A 26,752-nucleotide genomic window follows, 5' to 3' on the forward strand; every position below is an offset into this window, starting at 1 on the left:
GAGGAATTTCCAGATCACGCGCTGAACCTTCTCAGTGACCGGCTCGGGCATCTTCCATGCAGGCCGCTCTTTGCCGTACAGAGCAGTTCCCAGCGACTCGTAGTACGGATACAGCTTGACAGCGATGGACCGCATCACGTGGTCTTCTTTAACGCAGACGCTTGTCACAACTGCAGGGAGACACAGAGAACATGGAGGTGAAAGGCTGCTCTTAGAGTTTAACCCTTAAAGCTGTTGCTAACTGATCAACAGGCCAGGGGTTCGTTACTCAGCATCACACAGAAAGCGCTTTAAATCAAGACGCTTTCTGTGTGATGCTGTGATCTTTCAGATGCTGCGCTGCTCTGCTGCTTTAAATGATTACTCTCTTCACAGCGAGTTTTAGCTTCTTAGTCCCTAAATACTGGACCAGATGTTTAAAAGCAGCTTTGCTCTGAATGCTATGACTGAACTGAACAAGCTGGAAGGATTCGGCCGCATTCAGAGAAATTAAATAGCCACCATATTTGGCTTTTTTATTTTTAATTCAATTAAATTTTATTTAAATAGCGCCAATTCATGAAACATGTCATCTCAAGGCATCAAATTCAATCAGATTATACAAATTGGTCAAACATTTCCTATATAAGGAACCCAGTTGATTGCATCAAAGTCCCGAGAAGCAGCATTCACTCCTGGAGAAGTGTAGAGCCACAGGGAGAGTCGTCTGCATTGTCCATGGCTTTGCAGCAATCCCTCATACTGAGCATGCATGAAACGACAGTGGAGAAGAAAAACTCCCCATTAACAGGAAGGAGAACCTCCTGCAGAACCAGAACCAGGTTCAGTGTGAACGCTCATCTGCCTCCACCCACTGGGGCTTAGAGAAGACAGAGCAGAGACACAGAAAGCACAGAAGCTCACATTGACCCAGGAGTACTTTCTATGTTATATGGTAATAGAGGATGATCTGCCTCCCTTGGACGATGTCACAGCTAACAGAAATATTTATATTTCAGTAGTTCACTCTGGTTGCATACAAAGTTTTTTATTAAAGATTATCACGTCCTGCTGGTGTATTAGTTGTTATTTTGGTGTTTTATGCTTTGATTGTGCTCAGTTTGTTAGTAATTAAAGCCTTTAGTGTTCATTTACGATTTTAAGAGAAGTACATACTGCACATGCACAACAGGGGTTAAATTAAGGAAGTAGCTAACGGCTATTAGCATCTTCCAGTGAAACACTGAAGAAAGGTCCAAGATCCAGTGAAAAGAAACAACACAAAAAATATGATTTCAAAAAGGAAAAAACTGGAATGTCGCTGGGAAACAGTATGAACATTGGTGTTGGCAGAGTTGAGTGACGTGAGTAAGTGTTCTAATATGAGGCTCTTAAACTGGCTGTAGATCGTTTTCTTTCATTCTTAACGGTTGGTCTTCGATCATGCTGAGTGGAAGAACAGGATGGCACCACGTCTAATTGTTCCTGGGGCTATTTTTATCCACAAACAGGACCATCACCACATTATCAGGATGGATACTTGGTGTATATGATCTTAATTTATCATGATCAAATTGTTTATGGTGTGCAACGAATTTCATCATGGATTCATTGTGTTGCACAATTAATGTGTTACTCCATGTTGCGGAGCCATTTACTGACAAGAGGGAAAAAAAGCTGACTCGATTTTTCAGAAAGATTCAGGACAGAGAAGAAGCTTATCTGTGAACCTGGTCCACATTTCCACATGTCGGGTCAAATAACAGGTTAGTTTCCACTAATTGTGGTTCCCTCCCATTGGCTGCTTTAGGTTTAAATCTTCTAGATGCAGACAGTTACCTACCCCCCCCCCCCCCCCCCCCCCTGCCTACAGCCATCTTGATGGGATTGCAAAAAATAAAATAAAAGTACTTATTGAATGGTAAACCTGAGCAGTTAAGAATATAACTAAAACTAGAACCATCTTATATTAATTAGTGTAATAAAACAGCCCTACAGGCTGGTCTGGGTAGATGGTGATGCTGTTGTATAGATGATCCACAGACTCAGCAATTTGAAATATTTAGCGTTAATATTTACAGGTCGGTGATGAACAACCAGAGGAAATCAGAAAAACCTTTAGGGTCCATGAAGGTGACGATGGCCGCCTGCTCCTCTGGGATCATGACGACGTCCTCCGGCAGCTCCCAGTGCTTCTCAAACCACAGCTCAATCATGTCTGCAACCCAATCAGAAACAATTCAAACTAAAACCAGAGATAGTAATACATTTTAAAAAGTCATTATGATGACTTTCTATGAAACCTCTGACAAGATTCCTCTTGATGCTCTGTGACTCTCTGCCTGCGCGGACACTTTTTTCTCTGCTCCCTGCTTGCTTGCATTTTCCTGCATTTCACTTTTTATCTCCTTTTTATCTCTAAGTCAAAACTACAGAAAGTTGGATTTAGTTTTTTTTTTTTGTTTATCTAATTAATTTTATCTAATTTTGATTTTGATTTTTTTCCTCCGGTGTGGACTATTTTAGTTTTCAGCTAATCCACACAAGATGCCTCTTTACACCCGGGAGGATTCAGTTCTCAGGAAAAAACGCTCTTATGGAAAGAATTCAACATAAAGTGGATATGGAGAAGAACCACCCGATTCAAAAGATTTCTCACTTCAACACAGAGGGCTTTGACACGCTTCTACAGAAAACTAAATCTGAAAAACTCACAGGGATAGAAAAGACAGTTATCAGAATTTTATTGATACAATATTTTAAGACTTTGGCACTCACACCTCGGCGGGAAACATTCATGCTGAATTGTACTTCAATATGCATAAGCAGGTGTATAAGAATAGGGATGTTTCCCCCAGGCCTGAAACTGGTGGTGGAGTGGAGATAGACAAAGTTTTGTTCAGTCCATATGATGATCTATTTGAGCTAGATATCCAACTTGAACTTGATTGAACACAGGTTTGCATGAACTGTCTGTGGAGAGGAAAAACTCCCCTTTGGGAAGGAATTCCAAAAAAAAAAAAAAGTAAAAACCAAAACAACTAGACTTGTTTTCCGTAGTTGAAGACGTTTCGCTCTCTCTCCAGGCAGCTTTCTCAATTCAAAAAGTCTGGAGTAATGATGAGTAACAAGCTTTATACTACTGCCCAACAAAGGCCCTGCAATGGCTTGGATAACATGCAAATTCAACAGAAACAGGTCCACCCCTTAGTAATAGGAGGTCGTTAAAGCCATTAAGCCAGCAGATTGGACCGAAATTGGTCCACTCCTCTGTAACGAGGAGTCGTTAGGGTTGTTATTGGCTTGGCTTAAAGGAGCGATGTTTGATCACTGGTATGAGGATGAGAATTGAGGTGATGATTGGCTGGAATTAATTCTATAGCTGTGTTGTAAGTTTTTGAGAGTTGGAACCTAAGACCTCCTCCTCCAACCTTAAACAAAGGTTGTAGGACCTCCAACTTATCAAGGTGTTTAATGGCCTAGGCCTAGGCTGCTGGAGGACATCAGGGTCTAATTTTCTCACTCTACTGATTTCTACTGTTCTTCAGTCTACTGTTCTCCAGTTTTGCATTGTACTACATTGAAATGACTGTCGTCATTTCAGCTTTTAACTTTTTGCTCTCTCTCTTTTTCTTCATAGTAGGTACACCTGGTCTGGCGTTCTGTTAACTGTGACATCATCCAGAGAAGACGGCTCACCCGCTACTACCATCTAATGTAGAACAGATTACTAGATCAATGTGTGCTTCTGTGCTTGTTTGTCTGTCTTGTTGTGTCTCTGTTCTGTCTTCTGTAACCCCAGTCGGTCGAGGCAGATGACCGTTCATACTGAGCCCGGTTCTGCCGGAGGTTTTTCCTTCCCGTTAATGGGTGGTTTTTCTTCCCACTGTCGCTTCATGCTTGCTCAGTATGAGGGATTGCAGCAAAGCCATGTACAATGCAGACGACTCTCCCTGTGGCTCTACGGTTCCCCAGGAGTGACTGCTGCTTGTCGGGACTTTGATGCAATCAACTGGTTTCCTTATATAGGACATTTTTGACCAATCTGTATAATCTGACCCAATCTGTATAATATGATTGAACTTGACTTTGTAAAGTGCCTTGAGATGACATGTTTCATGATTTGGCGCTATATAAATAAAATTGAATTGAATTGAATTGAAAATTGAATTGAATGACATCCATATAAATACAGACTGTGGAAGAACCACAGTGCTGGTTCTATTGGACCTCAGTGCAGCATTTGATACTTTCGATCACTCCATCCTGTTAGAGCGCCTGGAGAACTGGGTCGGCCTCTCATTATTTTTACTGTAGCTTTTCTATTGTCCCTCTTTAGATAACTGTTTGGATTGAGGAGTCCTAGTGGGCCTCATATGATGGTAAAACTTATAAAATCCTCAAAATCGGTCTCAAAGGAAGAGAAAGCAGCATCTTTTAAACAGGGGCCAAATACTTACATCACCCTCATTCAAAAAGCTGGAAAAGGCAGAGGTATGTGGTTTTCCACCTGTTATGTATTTTATTCTTTTCAGCGGTCTTCTAATATTTAATAAAAGAAGAGCGCTCCTCCAGGGTTAAAGGATCGAGAAGGACCGCCGACAGGGGGCGCTTTACATTAACACACCGTTCTGGTGACCATCACTAAAGGTCTAAAGATCTCTAAGGTCAATGTAACCGATGTTGCCCTATCTGATCACTTTTCTGTTACCTTTGAAAGCATAATTTCCAGTGACTCATTTAGCCAAAGGGACATCGTAAGAAAACGCACCATTAAGGACAATGCCATGGAAACTTTTATCCAAGCTTACTCTGCTACTTCAACCTTGGGCTGCAACTCAGTAGATGAGCTAGTAGATAACTTTAATTCTAAAGTCTCAGACATCATTGACTGCATTGCTCCAGTTAAAGTGAAAGTTCTTTCCGGCAAGAAAAAATCTCCTTGGAGAAATGCTCCAGCAGTTAGAGGTGAAAAAAGGGAGTGTCCAAAAGCTGAACACAGGTGGAGAAAGACGAGACTCCAGGTTCACTATGACATTTATAAAGAAAGACTTTACAGATATAACTTACAACTGAAAAATGCAAGAGAATCTTTCTTCTCTGAGATCATTAAGAAAAACATTAATAATGCTCATGTCTTACTTGCCACAGTCGACAGGTTAACAAACCCTCCTGTGTCAGTGGCTTTCGAACTCCACTCCACCAGGGCCTGCAATGAATTTGCATCCAGCAGGAACTATTTCTGACAAAATGTCCAAATTCAGCCAAATAAACCACAAAAGCTTACAGGAGATCATTAAGCAGCTAAGTTCCTCCTCCTGCTGTCTTGATGTTCTACCCACAGCTTTCTTTAAGAAAGTTTTGCCTGTCATAGCACCTGAGTTGACTCAGATAATAAACACATCCCTTCTGTCAGGTGTTTTCCTGCAGTCCCTAAAAACAGCAAATATCAAATCACTGCTGAAAAAGAACAATTTAGACAAACTACTACTCCAGAACTACAGGCCCATCTCAAACCTCCGCTTTATCAGTAAGATTATTGAAAAAGCTGAGCTTCAATAATTAAACACCTTCTTAACAACGACCAGCCGCTTTGATGTTTTCCAGTCTGGCTTCCGTGCTCACCACAGTACAGAGACCGCCCTTATCAAGGTGTTTAATGACATCCATATAAATACAGACTGTGGAAGAACCACCGTGCTGGTTCTGTTGGACCTCAGTGCAGCATTTGATACTGTTGATCACTCCATTCTGTTAGAGCGCCTGGAGAACTGGGTCTGCCTCTCTGGTACAGCTCTCAACTGGTTTAAATCCTACTTAAAGGACTTTTTTGTATCAGTAGGTAACTTTACATCAAAGATGACAAAAATCACATGCGGGGTTCCCCAAGGGTCCATCCTGGGTCCCCCCCTTTTCAATATCTACATGCTCCCTTTAGCTCAGATAATAAAAAAACAACAACATCAGCTACCATAACTATGCAGACGACACACAGCTCTACATCACTATGTCACCAGGTGACTATGAACCAGTTCAGGCACTGAATAAATGCCTAGAAGAAATCAATACGTGGATGTGCCAAAATTTTCTTCAATTGAATAAAAACAAAATAGAAGTAATAACATTTGGACCAATAGAGGAGAGATCAAAAGTTAGCACACAGCTTCAGTCGCTTCAGCTAGAAACCACTGATCAAGCCCGAAATCTGGGTGTAGTGATGGACTCAGACCTGAACCTCCAAAAGCATCTAAAGACAATTACAAGGTCGGTTTTCTATCACCTGAAGAACATTTCCAGGATTAAAGGACTGATGACTCAGAAGGATCTGGAAAAACTAATCCATGCGTTCATATCTAGTAGAACTGATCACTGCTGCGATGTTTTCACAGGTCTGCCTAAAAAGTGGATCAGACAGCTGCAGCTGATCCAGAACGCAGCTGCCCGCGTCCTCACTAAGACTAAGAACGTAGAGCACATAACCCCAGTTCTAAAGTCCTTCCACTGGCTCCCTGTATCTCAGAGAATAGATTTTAAAATCCTTCTGTTAGTCTATAAATCCCTAAATGGCTTAGCACCTAAATACATCACAGACTTGTTATCAGGGCATCAATCCTCCAGACCACTCAGGTCTTCTGGCTCCAGCCTGCTCTGCAGAACCAGAACTAAACAAGGAGAAGCAGCATTTAGTTCCTATGCTCCACTGATCTGGAACAAACTTCCAGAAAACTGTAAAAGTGCGGAAAGCCTGAGTTCCTTTAAATCAAGATTAAAACACAATTCTTTAGGATTGCCTTTGACTGTTCTAGTTAAACTGTTCTACTGAAACATCATGAGTTCAACTTTGTAGTGCAACTGTTTCCTTTTAGTTTCTATTTCTATTCTATTTTGTTTTTACACTTTATTCCCACTTGCTTTTATTCTGTTTTTTTTCCTGTATTTTAATCATGTAAAGCACTTTGCATTGTCTTTGTACTGAAATGTGCTATATAAATAAATTTGCCTTGCTTGCCTTGTCATGCCACCAAAAAAATCCTTCATTTTATATTTTCATTAATTAATTTATTTTAGGTTTGTCTTGGAATTATTATTTTAAAGAAAAATAATCTGTATGATAATTTTGGGAAAGTTTAGTTTTATTTTCGCGGGTATAACCGGTGATGTCACTTCCTCCTTCACCAGATGGTTGGAGGCTGTTGTGGCGGAAGGTGAGTTTTCATGGAGCTCTTGTTAGTTTGTTGTTTAGAAGTTGGTGTATAAGGAAAAATTATTAGCAGTTTTTAAGCTAACGTGTTTGTGAGTTGTTAGCGGAGAATGGAATATTTTTTATCGAGTGAAAGGGTTTTACAGTCGCAGCATTTCTGTGAACAAGCCGACGGCTTTTCCCGCGCAGTGCTAGTTTTTTTATGTGCTCCCTTTGTCATGGGTGGATGGATTGCTGTCGGCTGGATGCTGTATTTGGTGCTGAGCAGTTTTATTTCACTCTTTACAGAATAAACACGCACATCAGTAGGCTGACTTGGAATGCCTGAATGGTCTTCAGTACACAACGCAGAGTTGAAGAAGTAGGGTGTGCCGGCTACATTTCAGTGCCTTCCGCAGCACTATCTTGGCGAGGCGGCCGCCTGGCCAAACTCACGCTACCGCCTTGCCAACGTTCTAAAAACCCCCCCCAAAAAAACAAAAAATAAAACAAAGTTTTAATTCATTGCCAGGCCCAGACATTAAAACAGCATTGAAAACTCTACGGCTGAAAACACTGAATTGCGACACCCTCTGGTTGGTTATATTACTACGCCATGGCAGAGAAGTAATTTTCTTTGATCATCCGAGGAGACGTGTGGGAGGAAAAAAAACGTCTTCGTCGTCATCATCATCGGTGAACTATATGTGGAAAGGTAAGTAGTTAATTAAAACTGATAATAGAAAATTAATATCTGCCTCGTGTTCTCTGACAAATTAAGATAGGATTTAGTTTTATGTATTCAATTCGACACCCACACCCCACCCCCGGCAGTCATACGCGCACAAATGGTTCCGGCCGACAGCTCACCGCCTCGCCTAAGCAAATTCCTGCGGGAAACACTGCATTTTCATCTACAATGTAATTCCTGATCCATGAGATGTTTTTCATAATGATTCCTGTTCCTGCAGAACTACTTCTATATCATTTAGATAATCCATCTTATTTTTACTGGTAATAAAAAGAGAGCTCTGTGTCTCTCTTGCTCACATAAAATAAAATGTCTCTCACTTTAAAGGTTGCAATGTTTTTACTCTGAATCTAGTTTTACATATGTGAGCAATATAAAAATCAAATTAATTCAATTAATTTCTTTGAAGAGATGCACAGATATGTGGACCTTTAGCAAAAAATATGATTATTTCTTTTCAACAGAAACTTCAAAGATAAAACTAACAGAATTGTTAAATTGTATAAATATTCTAATTATAACACATTTAATTTTTTTTAAATCACTCCTAATTTTCTTAAAGAAACCATCCAAAATGACTGCACTTTGCCAAGTGAGTTTGTGGGTTTGCGTACCTTTAACCACAGTCGGAGGAAGACTCTCCATTCTGATGCTCTTTGCTGCCTCTAGTGGCCGAGCCGTCAATCCAAGTTTCTTCATCTTTGAGTTGGTCTGACTCACAGAGACAAACTTTTCCACATCTGCAAAATAAAATAGAATAAAATAACACACCGGTTCACTATATTAAGGACTGAGACAGTATGGAATAAGAAAAAGATGCAATAATATGAGGAATCCTTTCAGTGGCTCTCTTATTGCGGGGTCGCCTCAACAAGTCATTAAAACTCGAACACAGACCTGGTAGTTTTCACACTGGATGCCTTTCCTGACATTCAAACCTGGGTCTCTCGTGTCAGTGATGCAGACTTACCCCGCCACACCTAAAAGGGACTAGTAAAAAAAATGGCCAAACCAACTTGTCATTATTTTTACTGTAGCTTTTCTATTGTCCCTCTTTAGATAACTGTTTAGATTGAGGAGTCCTAGTGGGCCTCATATGATGGTAAAAAATAAAATTCTCAAAATCGGTCTCAAAGGAAGAGAAAGCAGCATCTTTTAAACAGGGGCCAAATACTTACATCACCCTCATTCAAAAAGCTGGAAAAGGCAGAGGTATGTGGTTTTCCACCTGTTATGTATTTTATTCTTTTCAGCGGTCTTCTAATATTTAATAAAAGAAGAGCGCTCCTCCAGGGTAAAAGGATCGAGAAGGACCGCCGACAGGGGGCGCTTTACATTAACACACCGTTCTGGTGACCATCACTAAAGGTCTAAAGATCTCTAAGGTCAATGTAACCGATGTTGCCATATCTGATCACTTTTCTGTTACCTTTGAAAGCATAATTTCCAGTGACTCATTTAGCCAAAGGGACACCGTAAGAAAACGCACCATTAAGGACTATGCCACGGAAACTTTTATTCAAGCTTACTCTGCTACTTCAACCTTGGGCTGCAACTCAGTAGATTGGCTAGTAAATAACTTTAATTCTAAAGTCTCATACATCATAGACTGCATTGCTCCAGTTAAAGTGAAAGTTCTATCCGGGAAGAAAAAATCTCCTTGGAGAAATGCTCCAGCAGTTAAAGGTGAAAAAAGGGAGTGTCAGGTGTTTTCCCCCAGTCCCTAAAAATAACTGAAGTCTGAAGTCCTTCCACTAACACTAAGAACGTAGAGAACATGGACCCGGTTCTGAAGTCCTCACTTAGACTAAGAATGTAGAGAACATGGACCCGGTTCTGAAGTCCTTCCTCTGGCTCCCTGTATCTCAGAGAATAGACTTTAAAATCCTTCTGTTAGTCTATAAATCCCTGAATGGCTTAGCACCTAAATGCATTACAGACTTGTTATCAGGGCATCAACCCTCCAGACCACTCAGGTCTTCTGGCTCCAGCCTGCTCTGCAGAACCAGAACCAGAACCAGACATGGAGAAGCAGCATTTAGTTCCTAAGCTCCACTGATCTGGAACAAACTTCCAGAAAACTGTAAAAGTGCTGAAAGCCGGAGTTCCTTTAAATTAAGATTAAAAACACATTTCTTTAGGACTGTTTTTGACTGTTCTAGTTAAACTGTTCTGCTGAAACAGCATTAGTTCAACTTTTTAGTCCAACTGCTTATTGATGTTCTTTTTTGTTTCTACATTTTATTCCTACTTGCTTATATTCTGTTTTATTTTCCTGTATTTTAAAGCACTTTGCATTGTCTCAGTACTGAATTGTGCTATACAAATAAATTTGCCTTGCCTTGCCGTGATAAATGCCAGTCTGTCTCTGGAGAACGATCAAGTCCTGGAGGCAATATACTAAAACCATGACTGGCCTTTTCTGCATTGATGCTTCCTTCACAGAAGTGAAATTAGCTTTGGTCTACCACATCCCTAACCCAGACTACGATCCAACCCCACTATGCAACACTGTACCACAACGCTACAGAACTGGGCTGCAGTGAACAGTTGATGCTGACAAGCTCAGTTCTGTATCACCTTCCTTCCTTTTGGAAGGAAGAAAAGTTCCTTTTGCTAAGGTGGAACAAAGGTCTAAAACAATTCACTTCTAGAAATGACCCAAAGTGGAGGGAATGTTCTTCAGGTGGAACCAGGTTTTGTTCTCTGGTTGATTTTCTACCTTCAGGGCTGTTGAAGATCAGTACCGCCATGTTGGTTTCCCAGATGATCTCCAGACTGAAGTCGTTCTCATCCAGTCCAGAGATGGTCTCCACTATCATCTGCAGAAGATCCTGAGACAGGTTCTCTTGGACGTTCTCCAGCAACACAGCAGTGGACCTCGGACCTGACTCCAAATCTGAAAGGAAAAATACAATATATGTGTTTCAGTATTACTGTTTACATTAGTTTTGCTCACCTTCCTTTCTATAAATTAGCAATAAAATGTAAAACATAATCCAGTCGATTTCGGTCAGATTTGTTTTAATTATTATATTTAAATATTTTATATAAACAAAAAAGGAAGCCTTACCATTTCCAGAGGACTACTTATTGTTTTTTTTAACTAATCTGGAGTTAAATCATTTAAATGTTAAATGAACACTTCTGTAAACTGTGACATAATAAGTCCCATCTCAGGACACAGAGTTATAAATGTGTGTATATCTGGAGCATGAAACAAAAGTAATTTCCCTCTGGGATTATTAAAGTATGTCTGATTGTTATTCTGATAATTATTCTTTAACAAGTTTGGTTTTTACCCGTCTGGTTTGTTGCAGAAGCTCCTTTCTCTGGTTCAGATTTTTGGTCTTTGGAATCTGCAGCTCGGTCTGATAGAAAAATATTTAGTTTATAAATTCAAATAAACACAAATTACAGAAGACTGGTGCATTCAAGAGTGAGTATTACAAAGATATATTTTCACTTTTTAAAAAGAAAGTTGTTGTTTTTAAGAACTATCGCACAGTTCCTGTTGACAGACACTTCAAGAAGTGTGCCAGTAAAATTTAGTGTCTGCCGCATAAACTGAAAATATTTCTGAATTAAAAAAGGTTTGTTAATATTTCTTTGAGCAATGACTCTAAACACATTAAAGGAAGAAATAAGGTTCTGTTGCTTCTTCATGTTTTCTCAACCAGCCAGCTGCAGCAGATGGGAGCTCTTACTGAGCCTGGTTGTGGTTCTGCAGGTGTTTTCTACCTGTTAAAAAGTAGTTGTTCCTCTCCACTGTCGCAGTGTGCTTGCTCGGGTTAAACAACTGCTCCAAATTTATTAACTGGGTGGAAACTGAAGCTTCTTTAGTAGGAAAACATTTTACAAATCAGCTGAATTTGTCTGTGCAGAATCAGCATCTTAAATCAAAGTCTTCACTAACTTCTTGTCTGTGACCAGACGGTAAACAAGATCTCCCTCCCTTCTCACATGTCTACCATCTTAAAAAAATTAATATTAAGATATTTCATTTACCAACCACAGACTGTTTACTTGGAAGATATTAAGGTTTGGAGGTTTTGTTGCCTGATCTATAAAAGATCAGTTCAATGAAAATCCCTACATTAGCTTAAAAAAGTATCCTCTGTAATTTTGTTGCATTTTAACTAGTGTAATTCTGTGTCTTTTATTGTGCAGAGACCTGAAAGTTGCTTTTATATGGGGTAAAAGCGGTTCCATAATAAACTTGTACATAAAAGGATAGTTGTGTCCATATTAGTCAGAAGTTGTGCATAAAAAACATTTGTAAACTCATAATAATTTAAATCACATTCAAAAGATACAACATACAGTTTAAATAGTTACAACTTCAATAACTAATAAATAAAAATTTCAAGTTTAAATTTGTGCTTTACTCTTTATGAACACAAACAGTAGCGGCTGCTTGAGAATACGGATTTTTTCTTTGAGAATACGAATTCACAACAGTGGTCTGACGTCACGGTTTCCAAGGCTGGTTAATGGAGCACAGAGTGCGAAGATAGGAGCCGCGCATGCGCTCTTCAGACTGACCGTCTCTGAATGCAACGCGGCTGCAGCTTCATTCCAGACAGCGCAGAGCTCACAGTGGTAAGTTAAACACTCCCTTTTCTGCTGCTGTTGTTCAAAAGTACGTTTTCAGATCGTTTGAGGCGAGAACATTATACTTTTAAGCTTCCCTATGTGGCCTGTTTACAGAGTTAGTGCGTAATTAAAAAAAAGAGTGATTTATTTGTTTTGTGTTTATCAGGCTGACGCGTGTTGCTTTATTAACTCAATAATTGCTGGAATAAATTGTAAATGTCTCCCAAGAATGACAGCATCATATAAAATAGGGCTGGACGATAATTTAATAACAATATATATCAGTCGAAAGACGTGTGGCACAATAAGGGAAAAAAGGATTGATAAAAGTTGGTTATACAGACAGTTTTCCTTTCTTCCTTTTAACCTAGTTGATGCTGCAGTCACTACTTCCTCTCGACCAATCGTAATCGCGGACCCAGGCACGCCGTCACAAAGCGCCGCCCTCTCAAACCACAACACAGAGCACGTGAATATGTCGCAGCAAGGAGCGGCGGGGGAAACGGTCCCAAAACGGGTTTTACTAGTTCGCCAGTCTGAAAGAAATAAACCAGTGATTTGTAAAACTTGCAAGGAACCGGTAAAAACAAAGTCTGGTAACGCAACCAACTTGTTTCATCAGTAAGCCGCTCACTACCGCAGCAGCGCGAGCCGTTTTAGCCCCGCGTGGCTCCGCGTCATCTTCTTAGGAATCTTCTGGAAGTTCTTCCAAAACAAAGCAGGTACAGCAACTAAACTGGGCTTCCTTCTTTGTGATAAAATGACAAAGCGTCCTGGCGGCATAAGGACATCACGCATGCAGTAACATGCTTCGTAGTGATGGACATGAAAAACCTGGCTTCAAACTCGCCACTCTTGATCCGCGATATAAAGTTCTGGTACGCAAGTTTTTCTCTAACAGCGCTGGTCACTTGAGTTTATTCTTTGTCAGTATTTAATAACATCACCCAGGTCTCTTAAAGGCATACTATGCAACATTTTTCAGTTAATTAATGTGTTCCATACCATTTTGGATGATTAAATGAGTCATTTCAGGTCGAACAAAGGTTTTTTTGGCCGCCCTAGGGGGTATGTGGGGGAAAAACCGCACTTGCAAGAGCAAGAGCTCACGGCCCGCACACACAGAAGTCTTGCTTTACGGGGAGAACTCCATGTATTTTTGCCCTGCAATTCACTATATGCACGCGTGAAAGCAACAACATAAACATGCAAGCATATCGAGTTTTATTATTATTATTATTATTATTATTATTATTATTATTATATATATATATATATATTTTTTTTTTATCTTGGCGAGACGCTACCGCGGCTGCTGTGGCGAGGCGGCGGCGGCGGCTTGGCGAGGCGGTGGCGGTAGCGTCTTGCCAACATAAAAAAAAATAATAAAAAATAATAATAATAAAACGGACGAGGCGGCGGCGGCAGGGGCCGCGGCTCGCCTCGCCTAACCTAACCAAGGGTCTAACCTGACCCTTGCCAGTCTGGCAAGGGTCAGGTTAGATCGACACCGCTTGCGGCTTTAATTATTTAAGCAGAACAATAACCAGTGCAAAATTAAGTTGTATTTACCGGAGATGAAGTATAGACTGCAAATTCTGTCGAAGTATGATGGCTCCCACAGTCGATTGGGATTGTCTGCCTGGGTCCTTTTTCATTGAAAATATCCACTTCTTTCTTTGTCCTTCGGTAAACGAAAGAAACGTACATTCAACGATTTGGAATGCCTCTGTGTGCAACCAGGAGCACAACAAGTCGTAGGCATTGTTTACATTTCGAAAATAAACTAACTAAAAGCACGCTCTAATTCACCCGTTTTGTCACGGTGTTTGGCGAGAACAGTCCTGCTTTTGCCTACCGGCGTAACCCGGAAGTAGCGCGGACGTCCCTTTACTGTTGTAAAGTGTTGATATTGAGGGGAGCACGCCCACCGACAGGGGGGGACAAACAGGTCAGTTGTCCCGGGCCCAGGACAGAGGAGAGGCCCGAAATTGACACTCTGGTCATTAAAATGGTCAGTGTCAGTCAGAGCGCACGCTAACTGCAGCAGCAGTCTGTGTGTGTCACGGCTCTCTGCTGCTCCCCCTCCCCTCTCGTACATGGCTCAGCGGCGCCAGCCAATCAGCACGCAGGCTCACCCTGGCCCGCCCACTCAGCTTCTCTTCACTCAACACACAAAAAACCGCGCGGCTCCTGTTCAAACTGGGAGAGAGACCGCAGCAGCGGCAAAACATGAAGAGGGAAATAAGCGGCGTTTGGCTTTATTTTAATACCGTAAATTAAATCAAGCTGTATGTTTTATAAAAAGCTGGTTAAATTCAGTGGAAACACAAAACAATTATCTAAGCACGTGAAAAACCATGAGCAAGAAAACGTCGAGAAACAGAAAAAGAGACGAAACTTCTCTCATTGCCCCGACAGACCCACAGACTGACGTCACTGACTGAGGCGTTTCAGTCCTCCAGAGAACATCCAGGTAGATCAGAGTGTTCATCTTCAGCAGCAGTTCATGTTAACTTTCAAAGTAGATATTATGAACATCAAGCTTCCCGCAGCGCTATCTTGGCGAGGCGGCCGCGGCGGCCGCCTCACCAAGCCGCCGCTGCCACCGCCGCCGCCTCGCCAGTTTTATTATTATTATTATTTTTTTATGTTGGCGAGACGCTACCGCCACCGCCTCGCCAAGCCGCGGCCGCCGCCGCCTCGCCGCGGCCACCCCGGTAGGGTCTCGCCAACATAAAATAAATAAATAAATAAATAATAATAATAATAATAAAACTCGATATGCTTGCATGTTTATTTGACGTTAACACGCGGTTCTTTGTTGTTGTTTTCGCGCGTGCATATAGTGAATGGCAGGGCAAAAACATATGGAGTTCTCGCCGGAAAGCGAGACTTCTGTGTGTGCGGGCCGAGAGCTCTTGCAATTGCAAGTGCGGTATTTCCCCCACAGACCCCCAGGGCGGCCGAGAAAACCTTTGTTCGACCTGAAATGACTCATTTAATCATCCAAAACGGTATGGAACACATTAATTAACTAAAAAATGTTGCATAGTATGCCTTTAAATGTCAAAAGTAAATGCTGTGCGTTTAATGGCAAAAAGGAAGCCTTTCTCAGAGATTCAGAGGGCAGAGAATTCCCAAAGTATCTAACATATTCTACTTCCTGCAATGGAAGGGAAAAAATTGTTAGCGACTGGCTAATATACAGCAGGTCAAAAAAGGCAATATTTTGGCTGCAGTGCTTGCTGTTCTCTTATGAAGAAAAGATCAACTAGTGCACTAAATTCAATAGATGGGTTGAAAATATCCAATATAAAATACCCAGATTTCCAGGGCATGAAGCATACAGTTAAGTTTGTGTGTGTGTGTGTGTGTGTGTGTGTGTGTGTGTGTGTGTGTGTGTGTGTGTGTGTGTGTGGTGGCGGCAGGTGTAGAGGGGGGGCCCAAACAGACTGTGTTGTCCTGGGCCCTAGCAAAGCTGTCAGCTGGCCTGGAGGGGAGTGTTTATTTATTTTCATTGTGTCCCCTACGTTACTGTGTGCCACATATGCCACAACGACACATGTTAAAACGTCTGAAGGCATGAAATGTGACTAAGAGTTTTTGAACTTGAATGTATCCAATGCTGATTATTCATTGAATCATTTGAATTTAAGTAATTAAAATACTTTCACAGCAAAAATGATATGTGATTAATTTAGATTAATTAATTACAGAGTATGTAATTAATTAGATACATTTTTTTAATTGATTGACAGCCCTAGTTTAAATTAATCTGACTTGGTTCTGGGTTGGTTCTTGCCTGTTTAAATCTAAAAACTACAGCTGTGGAGTTCCCTCTGCTTTGGATAATAGAGAACCCAGAATGAGAGCTAAAGGGATTCCTCCATCAACAGAACCGGGTCAACCCAGCGTCCAGCAGCAGGACGAGGGTTGATGACAACATAAAACCTGAACAGAGCAGATTTACCTGAGGCGACATCGCTGCTGCTGGGCGGGCTCTGTGGAAAAAATACAAAAAGAGGATTTAACACAGAACAAGATAATCTGAAACGAATGAGCAGAGTTCTTAACATCGGGTCGGACAGAATAAACCTCAGAGTCCAGTAAGTTCACTAAAGGTCCAGCTGCAGATGTTACAGAGACGGGTTTCAGTGTTTGATTTTAAAATAGGGCTGGATGATAATTCAATAACAATATATACCAATCGATAGGCGTTTTTCGATGATAGAATCGTTTTCCTTCCTTATGTATTCTACCCATGTAGGTTAATATTACAGTCATTACATCCTCCCAACCAATCACGACACAGACACAGGAACCAAGCCCCGCCCCTTCAAAAGTTCGTTTTTCTTTCTTAAAAACTTGTAGTTTTGGTAAAAAGTTGGTTGAATAAAGGGTTGAGTTTGAATTCAGTGTTTGTGTCTATATTAAAAACAGGTTGCTAAGCAACACCATAAAATGGTCACGCTGCACTTAAAATTCATGTTTTGAATTTAGTTATCGATATCGATCAATATGATTTCTATTTTATCAATATGCTTTTTTAATATCGTCCAGCCCTATTCAAAGGCCTGAAACATTTTAATAAATGTTCAAACCTAGGAGATCATTTTTAAAGGCTTTACTTTTCTTTTTAAGAACACAGTTTCAGTCTGGTCCTGGTCTCTGTGTTTCAGCCCCACAGTTTCTGACTGGTTTATCAGGCTGTGAAGACGCTGCTGAACGGCGGCAGGAACAGGTCGGACTTTGATCGCTGCGTGGAATGCTGCGCTCCGATTGGGAGTGGCACTGACCCGACAGGTCGGTCCAGCAGCCGACACCTTAATGGGTTTCTGTTAATGATCTTTATGTAAGAGAGTAAAAACGTCCTGCAGACTATTTTAAGGTGAGGAAGTTCCTCAGACAGCCAGCAGGTCGGTGACACTGAGCACTTTTAGTTTAAACTGCCTTTAAGTTTCTGTCAGAGACAAACATGCGAGCAGGAAGCTGTAAACAGATAAATCTTTATGGCTTTGTTATGGCAACACCTTTAGCTGATATAAAAATGTTAATGGCATTATATACTAACAATATTCTATTTATCTTAGTAAAGATTATATAAAGATGATTTTTTTCTATATTCCCACTTAAGTTTAATATAAAAAAATAAAACCTTTACAGCTTAAAGAACAGAGAAAAAGTTTCTTTCCAACATGACAGGCTGGAGATCCTTCAGATTAGATCGTTCCTGATAAACATTTCTAACTTTTCCTTCAGTCCAAACAGGCTGTAATTATTTAGCATTGATCCTAAAAGAAAAGGAAACCAGGAGTTTAAATCAGTTTGGACCGGATCCATGAATGACCCTGGTCCTGGTTTCCATTTAGATCAGCAGGTAAGAAAATCTACTGATATAATATCTGGATAGGACAGGGAGCTGCTTTTGATTTTCAGTAAAAATAGCATTTTATTTATTAGACACATTAAACCTGAGCCAAGGCTGAACAATAAGCTGAGTTTTAGGATAAAACAAACCCAGAACTAACAAATCCACCCAGGCTGAAGGAGTTTGGAGCTGCAGGAGTGTGAACAGCTTCAGCTTTGATGGGATGTGTTTACCAGCCTTTAACGAGACGTAGCTAATGAGGAGCAGGTACCGATTCACCGGCCTGCAAAACAGACACTAAACCCGTTACTGACGCTGAACTGAACCAACTAAGCTCCAAAAACACGTCAGAAAACAGATTCCTGTCAGCCTGCAGGAGAGAAAGTCCTGTTTCCTTGTTTATTCATCTGTATGAACTGAGCAACAGCTCAGGACTCGACGCGGACTGTCTCACAAACCTGTGAGTAGTCTTCAATGAACTGCCTGAGAGTGACGCTGACTTCTTTGACAGGATTGCTGAAGCCAGCCACCGTTACTTTGTCTATTCTCTCCGGGTGGATCCATATAATCACAGTCTTCTTGTTGGAGAAGTTGTAGGTGTCTAGGAGGTCTCTGTTCAGGTCCATCCATTTCTGCTGGCTCAGAACTCCCTGATCCGGCACATCCAAAGTCTGCACCAACAGATCTTTCTTCATCTTACTCTCAGCATCGGCCAGGGCTCTGTCAGAGCTTCCCACTAAAGAAACGCCTTTGAAGTCGATGCAGTAGACGGCACTGATGCCTTGTGAAGTGAACAGGTTCATCGACATGTCCGTGGAGTCCACACTCCGGAGGTAATCCAGAAGACTCGGAGGGAGATTTAGCTGTTTTTTTCTCATGCTCATATTTCTCTCCAAGATCCAGGACTTGGTTTTGTAGACTTCTTCAGGCAGTCCTGTAAGGCTCAGCTTCCCGGTGCCTTCATTGAACGAGACCTTCAACTCAGAGGAGATGTCAGCGGCAGCTTTCTGCAGCCCTTCTTCCTTCAGGATGGCAAAATAAGCCGGGGAAAATTCAAGTAGCTCAGTTATGCTTTTGGTCTGTCGTTGAACATGATTCATCAATTTCAAGATGATGTTTTCCACAGGAGCTCGGATCTTCTTGATGTCATCGGCTCTACCGGCGATGGTCACAACATCTCTGGATGGATCAAAGTCTACTAAGGCATCTTCCCTCACAACCGACCGCACCTCCTTCTCAGCAGCTTTCCATGCTTCTGTGTTCACGTCGCTTTCAAAGGCGGTGTACTCGGACATGAGTCTGCAGAAAGCGGCCCGAGCCACCTCCGCCCAGTTGTCTACGTCCTTAGCAGTCAGACCTTTCTGCTTTAGGAAACTGGGCAGTGGGCTGAGCTTCACCTCAGGGTGGTCCAAATCCACGCTGCAGAAATGTGGATCCATCTGATTGTTGATGCTTTTCGGCATTTTCTTCTGCAGGAGGAATTTCCAGATCACGCGCTGAACCTTCTCAGTGACCGGCTTAGGCATCTTCCAGGCAGGCCGCTCTTTGCCGTACAGAGCGGTTCCCAGCGACTCGTAGTACGGATACAGCTTGACAGCGATGGACCGCATCACGTGGTCTTCTTTAACGCAGATGCTTGTCACAACTGCAGGGAGACACAGAGAACATGGAGAGAAAGGTGAGAGGCTGCTCGTAGCGAAAGGTTTAAGGGATATGATCACAGCGCGTTAAACTCTAGCTGATCAACAAGCCAGGGGTTCGCTACTCAGGCAACGACTCTATATAGATGGAAGATGGTGTAAAAGACGGCTTCTGTGTGATGCTGTGATCCTTTCAGATGCTGTGCTGTTTGAGGAGATCCTCTGTTGCTTTAAATGATGACTTTCATCTCTTCACAGATAGTTTCAGATTCTTAGTCCCTAAATACTGGACCAGATGTTTTAAAACCAGCTTTGCTCTGACTGCCATGACTGAACTTACCAAGCTGGAAGGATTTGGCCGCATTCAGAGGATACAAAGGTGCACAGCCACGTTATCTGTGTAAAAGACACCTTCTGTGTGATGCTGTGATCCTTTAAGATGCTGCGCTGTTTGAGGGGTTTCTCTGCTGCTTTAAATGATGACTTTCAATGTCTTCACAGAGAGTTACAGCTTCTTAATTCCTAAACGCTGAATCAGATATTTTAAAACCAGTTTTGCTCTGACCACCGTTACTAAACTGAAGAATCTGAAAGGATTTGCCCACTTTCAGAGGATTTAAAGTTGAACAGCTTTAAACATTTTTATTTATACGTCAGTAGTTCAGTCTGGTTGCATACAAAGTTTTTTTAATTAAAGATTTCACATCCTGCAGGCGTATTAGTTGTTATTTTGGTGTTTTATGCTTTGTTTTGCTCAATTTGTTAGTAAATAAAGCCTTTAGTGTCTATTTACGATTTTAACAGTACATACTGCACATGCACAGCAGGGGTTAAAATAAGGAAGCAGCTAACGGCTATTAGCATCTTCCAGTGAAACACTGAAGAAAGGTCCAAGATTCAGTGAAAAAAAATCAACACGAAAAATATGATTTCAAAAAGGAACAGAGTGGAATGTCGCTGGGAAACAGTATGAACATTGGTGCTTGCAGAGTTGAGTGATGTAAGTGTTCTGATATGAGGCTCTTAAACTGGCTGTAGATCGTTTTCTTTAATTCATAACGGTTGGTCTTCTATGGGCTGAGGATTGTCTCAAAAAGATTTGAATAAATATAAAATGATATATATACATATACATACAGTTATAAAGTACAAAGTACAAATATAAAAATGTGACATACAAATAAATAAACACAATATAAATATAAAAATGTGACATACAAATAAATAAACAAATTTATATAAATAAATGTGTCTTTGTAAATGTATTTTCGAGATTTGAAAATAAATATGCTTGACTTTGTATGTGGAATCTTTGTATGTGAGAAGAAACTCACTTGGATAGGAAAAACATTTATAGGTTTTATTTATTTATTAATTTAATATGCTGCAATTTATTCCAGCAAGTATTGAGTTAATAAAGCGACACACGTCAGTCAGATAAACACAAAACAAATAAATCAGAACCAGCGGTACTACGCACACTACTTGGCCGACAGAAGTGTCCTAAAGACGGTCTAACATCAGCCCTGTTTGCGGCTTCCCTTGGAGGTCTGCGGGTCTCTCTGCTCTGCTCAACGTTGAACTTTTTATTAAAATTACGCACTAACTCTGTAAACAGGCCACATAGGGAAGCTTAAAAGTATAATGTTCTCGCCTCAGCCGATTTGAAAACGTACTTTTGAAGAACAACAACAGCAGAAAAGGGAATCTGTTTGCGCTGTCTCGAATCAAGCTGCGGCCGCGGTGCATTCTGGGCAAGCGGGCTGAGGCTGATGACGTGTCACGAGCACACGAGACCGCTCTGCCAGACTAGCTGTGGCTGCAGAACACTGCCATCTGCTGGTTGTTCAGTGGAGGGTGTCTTCGCATTCAAATCTAGTGGCATTTATATTTGGATCCGGTTTGCAGTAGGAATGTCTCAAAATTACATCATCGACATGAAAGCGAAACAGAGATTCACAAATGCAAAAAGGAGATTCACAAATGCAAAATGGAGATTCACAAATGCAAAAAGGAGATTCACAAATGCAGATTCCACATACAAAGTCAAGCATATTTATTTTCAAATCTCGAAAATATATTTACAAAGACATGTTTATTTATATAAATTAGTTTATTTATTTGTATGTCACATTTTTATATTTATATTTTGTTTATTTATTTGTATGTCACATTTTTATATTTGTATTTTGTACTTGGATATTTATAACTGTATGTATATGTATATATATCCTTTTATATTTATTCAAATCTTTTTGAGACAATCCTCAGCCCATAGTCTTCGATCATGCTGAGTGGAAGTAGGGGTGGCGATATATCGAGTATACTCGATGTATCTCAAGTTTTCTCTGCGCAATAGTTAAAATGACTTTATCGCGACAATCGCGTGTAAATTTTCATGGCAAGATTGAGCCGCTGTATTTAATTCACTGTGAGTTAAATTTTTCCCACATGCTGTCAACGCATCACTCGCTCCTCCTTCTAAACCAAAAAGCGCTCTGGCGCGCGCACACAACAACGAACCCGTGCGCTTACTTAACGTTGACGAGACAGCGAGAACTATGGCGACAGCGAGCTTTTCAGGCAGTGGAAGGATGTCTAACAAAATGCGGTAATTTGCAAAACATGCCATAACACAATTGCCATAAAAGGTAGCAGTAGCACAAATTTGTTCCACCTGAAACGTCAGTGCAAAATGAAGACTCTTGTAAACTTCGCGTGTTGACCCCTCAAACCCCCCCCCCCCCCTCTCAAACACACACGGACCAAAGGGAACTTCAATTAAACCAGCCCTAAAACTGTTGAAACTGGCATCTTCTTTTGCTAAATCCCATATGACAGAAAAAAACCCGTTTGTTTAAAATTTCCCAGCGCCTAAAGAGCAACGGAAATATTTTTGAGAAGCTCTGAATATGTTGCTGCGACTGGTCAGTGGATTTTATAGTCACAATACAAGCTTTTGTTTTTGGGATTGTCACATTTTGACTATACATTTTTTTATGTCTTAAGCACAAAAGAGCACCTTTTCATTCAGGTATATTTTGTGTCAGATTTTTCCTCGGTGTTCCGTTTGGCCGCTGGGATGTTCTGTTGTTTAGGGTCCAGTGTTGATCACAAAAGAGCTCTAATGTGACAATATTGTAATTTGTGAAAACCTTCTATGTCCAGCTGTGGTGGAAAAAATGGCTAAAATAAAGCATTTTAAATTCATTTTTATTTTGCAATCAATTTTTCAAACAAAAAAAAATTGACACGTTGATTTGAGATATACCAATGCAACTTCAGGCACTATGTGGCTAAAAACATTTGTTATTCAAGTTTATTTGAACATATTGCGATATATATCATGTATCGTGATATAGCCCAAAGATATCGGGATATTAAAATTTCTTCATATCGCCCACCCCTAAGTGGATAATTTACTGTGAGGCATTGCAGAGGGTCAGGCTCATTCCGGCATTATTTAAATTTGATTTATTAATTCAACAGGATGGCACCACGTCTAATTGTTCCCGGTGCTGGGGCTATTTTTATCCACAAAAAGGACCATCACCACATTATCAGGATGGATACTTGGTGTATATGATCCTATTTTATCATGATCAAATGGTTTTTGGTCGTTTTTTTAAGCATATAATGTGGCTATTAGGGCTGCAACAACGAATTGATGAAATTGATAAAAATCGACAATTAAAAGTGTTGGCAATGAATTTCATCATCTATTCATTGTGTTGCACAATTAATGTGTCACTCGCCATGTTGTGGAGCCGTTTACTGCTCCTGCAGAGCGAGTTGAAAGCAGCAAGGTATTTTTAAATACCGCCTCCGCAAATGCCCCTCCCTGGGCTGCAACCTTATCGTGGTGGAGGGGTTTGAGTGTCCCAATGACCCTAGGAGCTATGCTGTCAGGGGCTTTATGCCCCTAGTAGGGTCACCCAAGGCAGACAGGTGCTAGGTGAGGGACCAGACAAAGAGCAGCCCAAAACCCCTTATGATGAGTACGATTAATGGACGTTGTGTGCCCGGATGTGGGTCACCGGGGCCCCACTCTGGAGCCAGGCCTGGAGGTGGGACACGTTGGCAAGCGCCTGGTGGCCGAGCTTTTACCCATGGCGCCCGGCCTGGCACAGCCCTAAGAGGAGACATGGGTCCCCCTTCCAATGGGCTCACCACCTATCGGAGGGGCAAAAGGGGTCGAGTGAGTTGCAGGGGCCACTCTGGAGTTGCCCCTGGTGAGAGGCGCCTAGCTGCAGTGGGCATCTCGGTACCTGCACATTGAGGTTCTCCCCGGTGAACAAGAGGGTGGCCTCCCTCCGCATATGTGTTGGGGGAAGGGTTCAGACTGTTGTTTGTGCTTATATGCCAAACAGCAGTTCAGATTACCCAACCTTTTTGGAGTCCTTGGAGGGGGTACTGGAGAATGCCCCTCCTGGGGACTACCTTGTTTTGCTGGGGGACTTCAATGCTCATGTGGGCAAATGTATTGTAAGAGTTTGCTTGGAATGTTTAGCAGAGTCCCCCGTGAGACAGAGCTTTAAGTCCCACCTCCGGGACAGCTTTGAACACGTCTTGAGGGAGGTGGGGGACATTGAGTCTGAGTGGACCATGTTCCACGCCTCTATTGTTAAGGTGGCTGGTCAGAGCTGTGGCCGCAAGGTTGTGGGTGCATGTTGCGGCAGAAACCCTGGAACACGCTGGTGAACACCAGCAGTGAGGGAAGCCGTCAAGCTGAAGAAGGAGTCCTACTGGGCTTTATTGGCCTGTGGGAGTCCGGAAGAAGTCAAATCGACAGACGTCTTGGCTGGTCGCTGAGGCAAAAACTCTGGTGTGGGAAGAGTTCGGTTGGGGAGAATGTGCTACCCCTAGTGGAGGAGTTTAAGTATCTTGGGGTCTTGTTCACGAGTGAGGGGAGGATGGAACGGGAGATGGTTCCCGTTCCATCCATCCACCGCATTGGTGCAGTGTCTGCTGTGAAGTGGGCGCTGTACCGGTCTGTTCTGGTGAAGAGAGAGCTGAGCCAAAAGGCGAAGTTCTCGATTTACCAGTCGATCTACGTCCCTACCCTCATCTATGGTCATGAGCTTTGGGTCGTGACCGAAAGAACGAGATCCCGGATACAAGTGGCCGAAATGAGTTTTCTCCGTAGTGTGTCTGGGCTCTCCCTTAGAGATAGGGTGAGGAGCTCAGTCATCTGGGGAGGACTCAGAGTAGAGCCGCTGCTCCTCCACGTCCAGAGGAGCCAGTTGAGGTGGCTCGGGCATCTGGTTAGGATGCCTCCTGGACGCCTTCCTGGTGAGGTGTTCCGGGCACGTCCCACCGGGATCTCACATTGGGGAAATTCACTTGACACATCGGCTCAGTAATCAATAATCAAAAGAAGGTGCCAAAAGTAGGAAAAGGTGCATCAGTTATATACAGTGTGTCCTCATATATACAGTGGATCAAAAAAAGACATGCCACAGTGATGATACAGGAACTGAAACAGTAATATCATCTTTATTGTCATTGAAACATACATTACAACGAAATTTGTTCTGTCTCTGAGTGCAAGGGCGCTGCTCTAACCACTAGGCCAACACTCGCCATAAGGGAGCTACAGTCATCCAAGACCATACCTACTCACTGAGGTAGTCTGAGAGGTGAAAGAGAGAGAGCTACATGTGTTCTGTGATGCGCAAGTTTAGAGCATTCCAAGGCTGGAGCTATGTGCAGCGCTCATGGGAACCCAGCTTTCTAAGCTCCTTGAGGGTGAGCTCTCTTTACATATTGAAAGAACAGTGATGTGGACAGAATCTACCACTGTGCTCACCTAGCTGCGATCTGAATTCTTTCGCTTCAAAGTCTTTGTGGGCACGCGCATTGCTGAGAGTTGACGAATCTGCAGAGCTGGCACTATTTGGAATCTGCCCAAAATCCTGCTGATGACATAACATGTGGCTAAACACTGCAGGAGTTGGCAAGACCAAACCGATGGAGTCAAGGTCCTCCCATACTATATCTACCGCGAGATCAATGGCCAAAAGACTCATCTGATAACCATGAGATCTCCCCAGATGCCTCTGAACTTCGCAGATCAACCTTCTGTGCCATGACATCGGCCTCCCCAGCCCTCATTAGTCAGTATGGTACTTGGCGTGAGCTTCTGGATGCAAAAGTACAGGAGCTTCATGGGGCGGCAAAAGACAGTTGTCCCACTGCTGAGGACTACCGTCAAGCAGAGATGCTTCTCATTAAGAGGGCTCAACAAGAGAGTTTCCCGGATGAATTTCACCTTCTGACGGCAGGGAAACCAGTTCAACGGAGTAGTCGTCTGTTAACATTGTCTCCAAAGTTAGATGAAAGTGAGGGACTGATAAGAGTGGGTGGCCATCTACATCGTACCGAGGACCTAACCTTCTGTGAACTTCACCGGCTTGTTCTAGATCCCTCTCATCCGGTTTTTGCACAGCTGTGGCGCCATTATTGGATCCTAAAGGGAAGAGAAGCAATTTGGCGCTATCAGAGAACCTGCACAGATTGTCAAAGATGGAAGGCGAGACCTACTATCCCTAAAATGGCTGACCTGCCTTTAGGTTGACTCCGCCTTTTCAAGCCAGCCTTCTATAGACCAATTCACGTGTGACATCACGAGCTACATCCAGGTCACGCTGGTAGGCAAAAACAGTACTGTTCTCGCCTACCACCGTGACAAAACGGGTGAATTTGAGCGTACTGTTAGTTTATTTTTGGAATCTAAACAATGCCTACGACTTGTTGTGCTCCCGGTTGCACACAGAAGTATTACAAATCGTCAGATGTGCGTTTCTTTCATTTACCGAAGGACGAAGAAAGAAGAAAGAAATGGATAATTTCAATGAAAAGGACGCAGGCAGACAATGTTTTTTTTTTCCTGCCTCAGGACGACAGATGTAAATTAGCAACTATGCTATAATCTGGCTCATTTACAATCTGTACAGTAGTATAAGATTGTTCATTAATGTGCACTGTCCTGATTAAATAAATAAAAAAAAAAAAAATAAATAAATTTGCTGAGGCGCTGTCTGTGTCCGACTCCGCTTTCGTATGTTACACAAACATGTCTGAACATGTCCCGATATGAAATAATTGTAGCCGTCAAGTGATTTCAGGGCTTTCGTGCTTTCTCGTCTGTACTGGCCTGCCGTGTTTATAAGGCAGCTGTATATGTTGCCGTACAGAACACTTCGCCAGCATTTCACAGACTCGCTCCATCCCTT

General features: G+C 42.0%; 1 protein-coding gene across 1 annotated transcript in view; it reads right to left on the reverse strand.

Moving 5' to 3' along the window:
- Window positions 1-26,752, reverse strand: part of LOC105924430 (protein mono-ADP-ribosyltransferase PARP14) — a 68,821-nt gene that overhangs the window by 131 nt on the left and 41,938 nt on the right. The window contains exons 8-14 of the mRNA XM_036143584.1: window positions 18,336-19,522; window positions 16,480-16,510; window positions 11,213-11,281; window positions 10,633-10,809; window positions 8,525-8,650; window positions 2,096-2,197; window positions 19-170 (exon numbers count right to left, since the gene is read on the reverse strand). Of these exons, the coding sequence (XP_035999477.1) occupies window positions 19-170; window positions 2,096-2,197; window positions 8,525-8,650; window positions 10,633-10,809; window positions 11,213-11,281; window positions 16,480-16,510; window positions 18,336-19,522 (1,844 nt within the window). The remainder of the gene's footprint in view (window positions 1-18; window positions 171-2,095; window positions 2,198-8,524; window positions 8,651-10,632; window positions 10,810-11,212; window positions 11,282-16,479; window positions 16,511-18,335; window positions 19,523-26,752) is intronic.

This window comes from Fundulus heteroclitus, chromosome 12 (genome assembly GCF_011125445.2).
Source record: "Fundulus heteroclitus isolate FHET01 chromosome 12, MU-UCD_Fhet_4.1, whole genome shotgun sequence".
NCBI classification, from domain to species: domain Eukaryota; kingdom Metazoa; phylum Chordata; class Actinopteri; order Cyprinodontiformes; family Fundulidae; genus Fundulus; species Fundulus heteroclitus.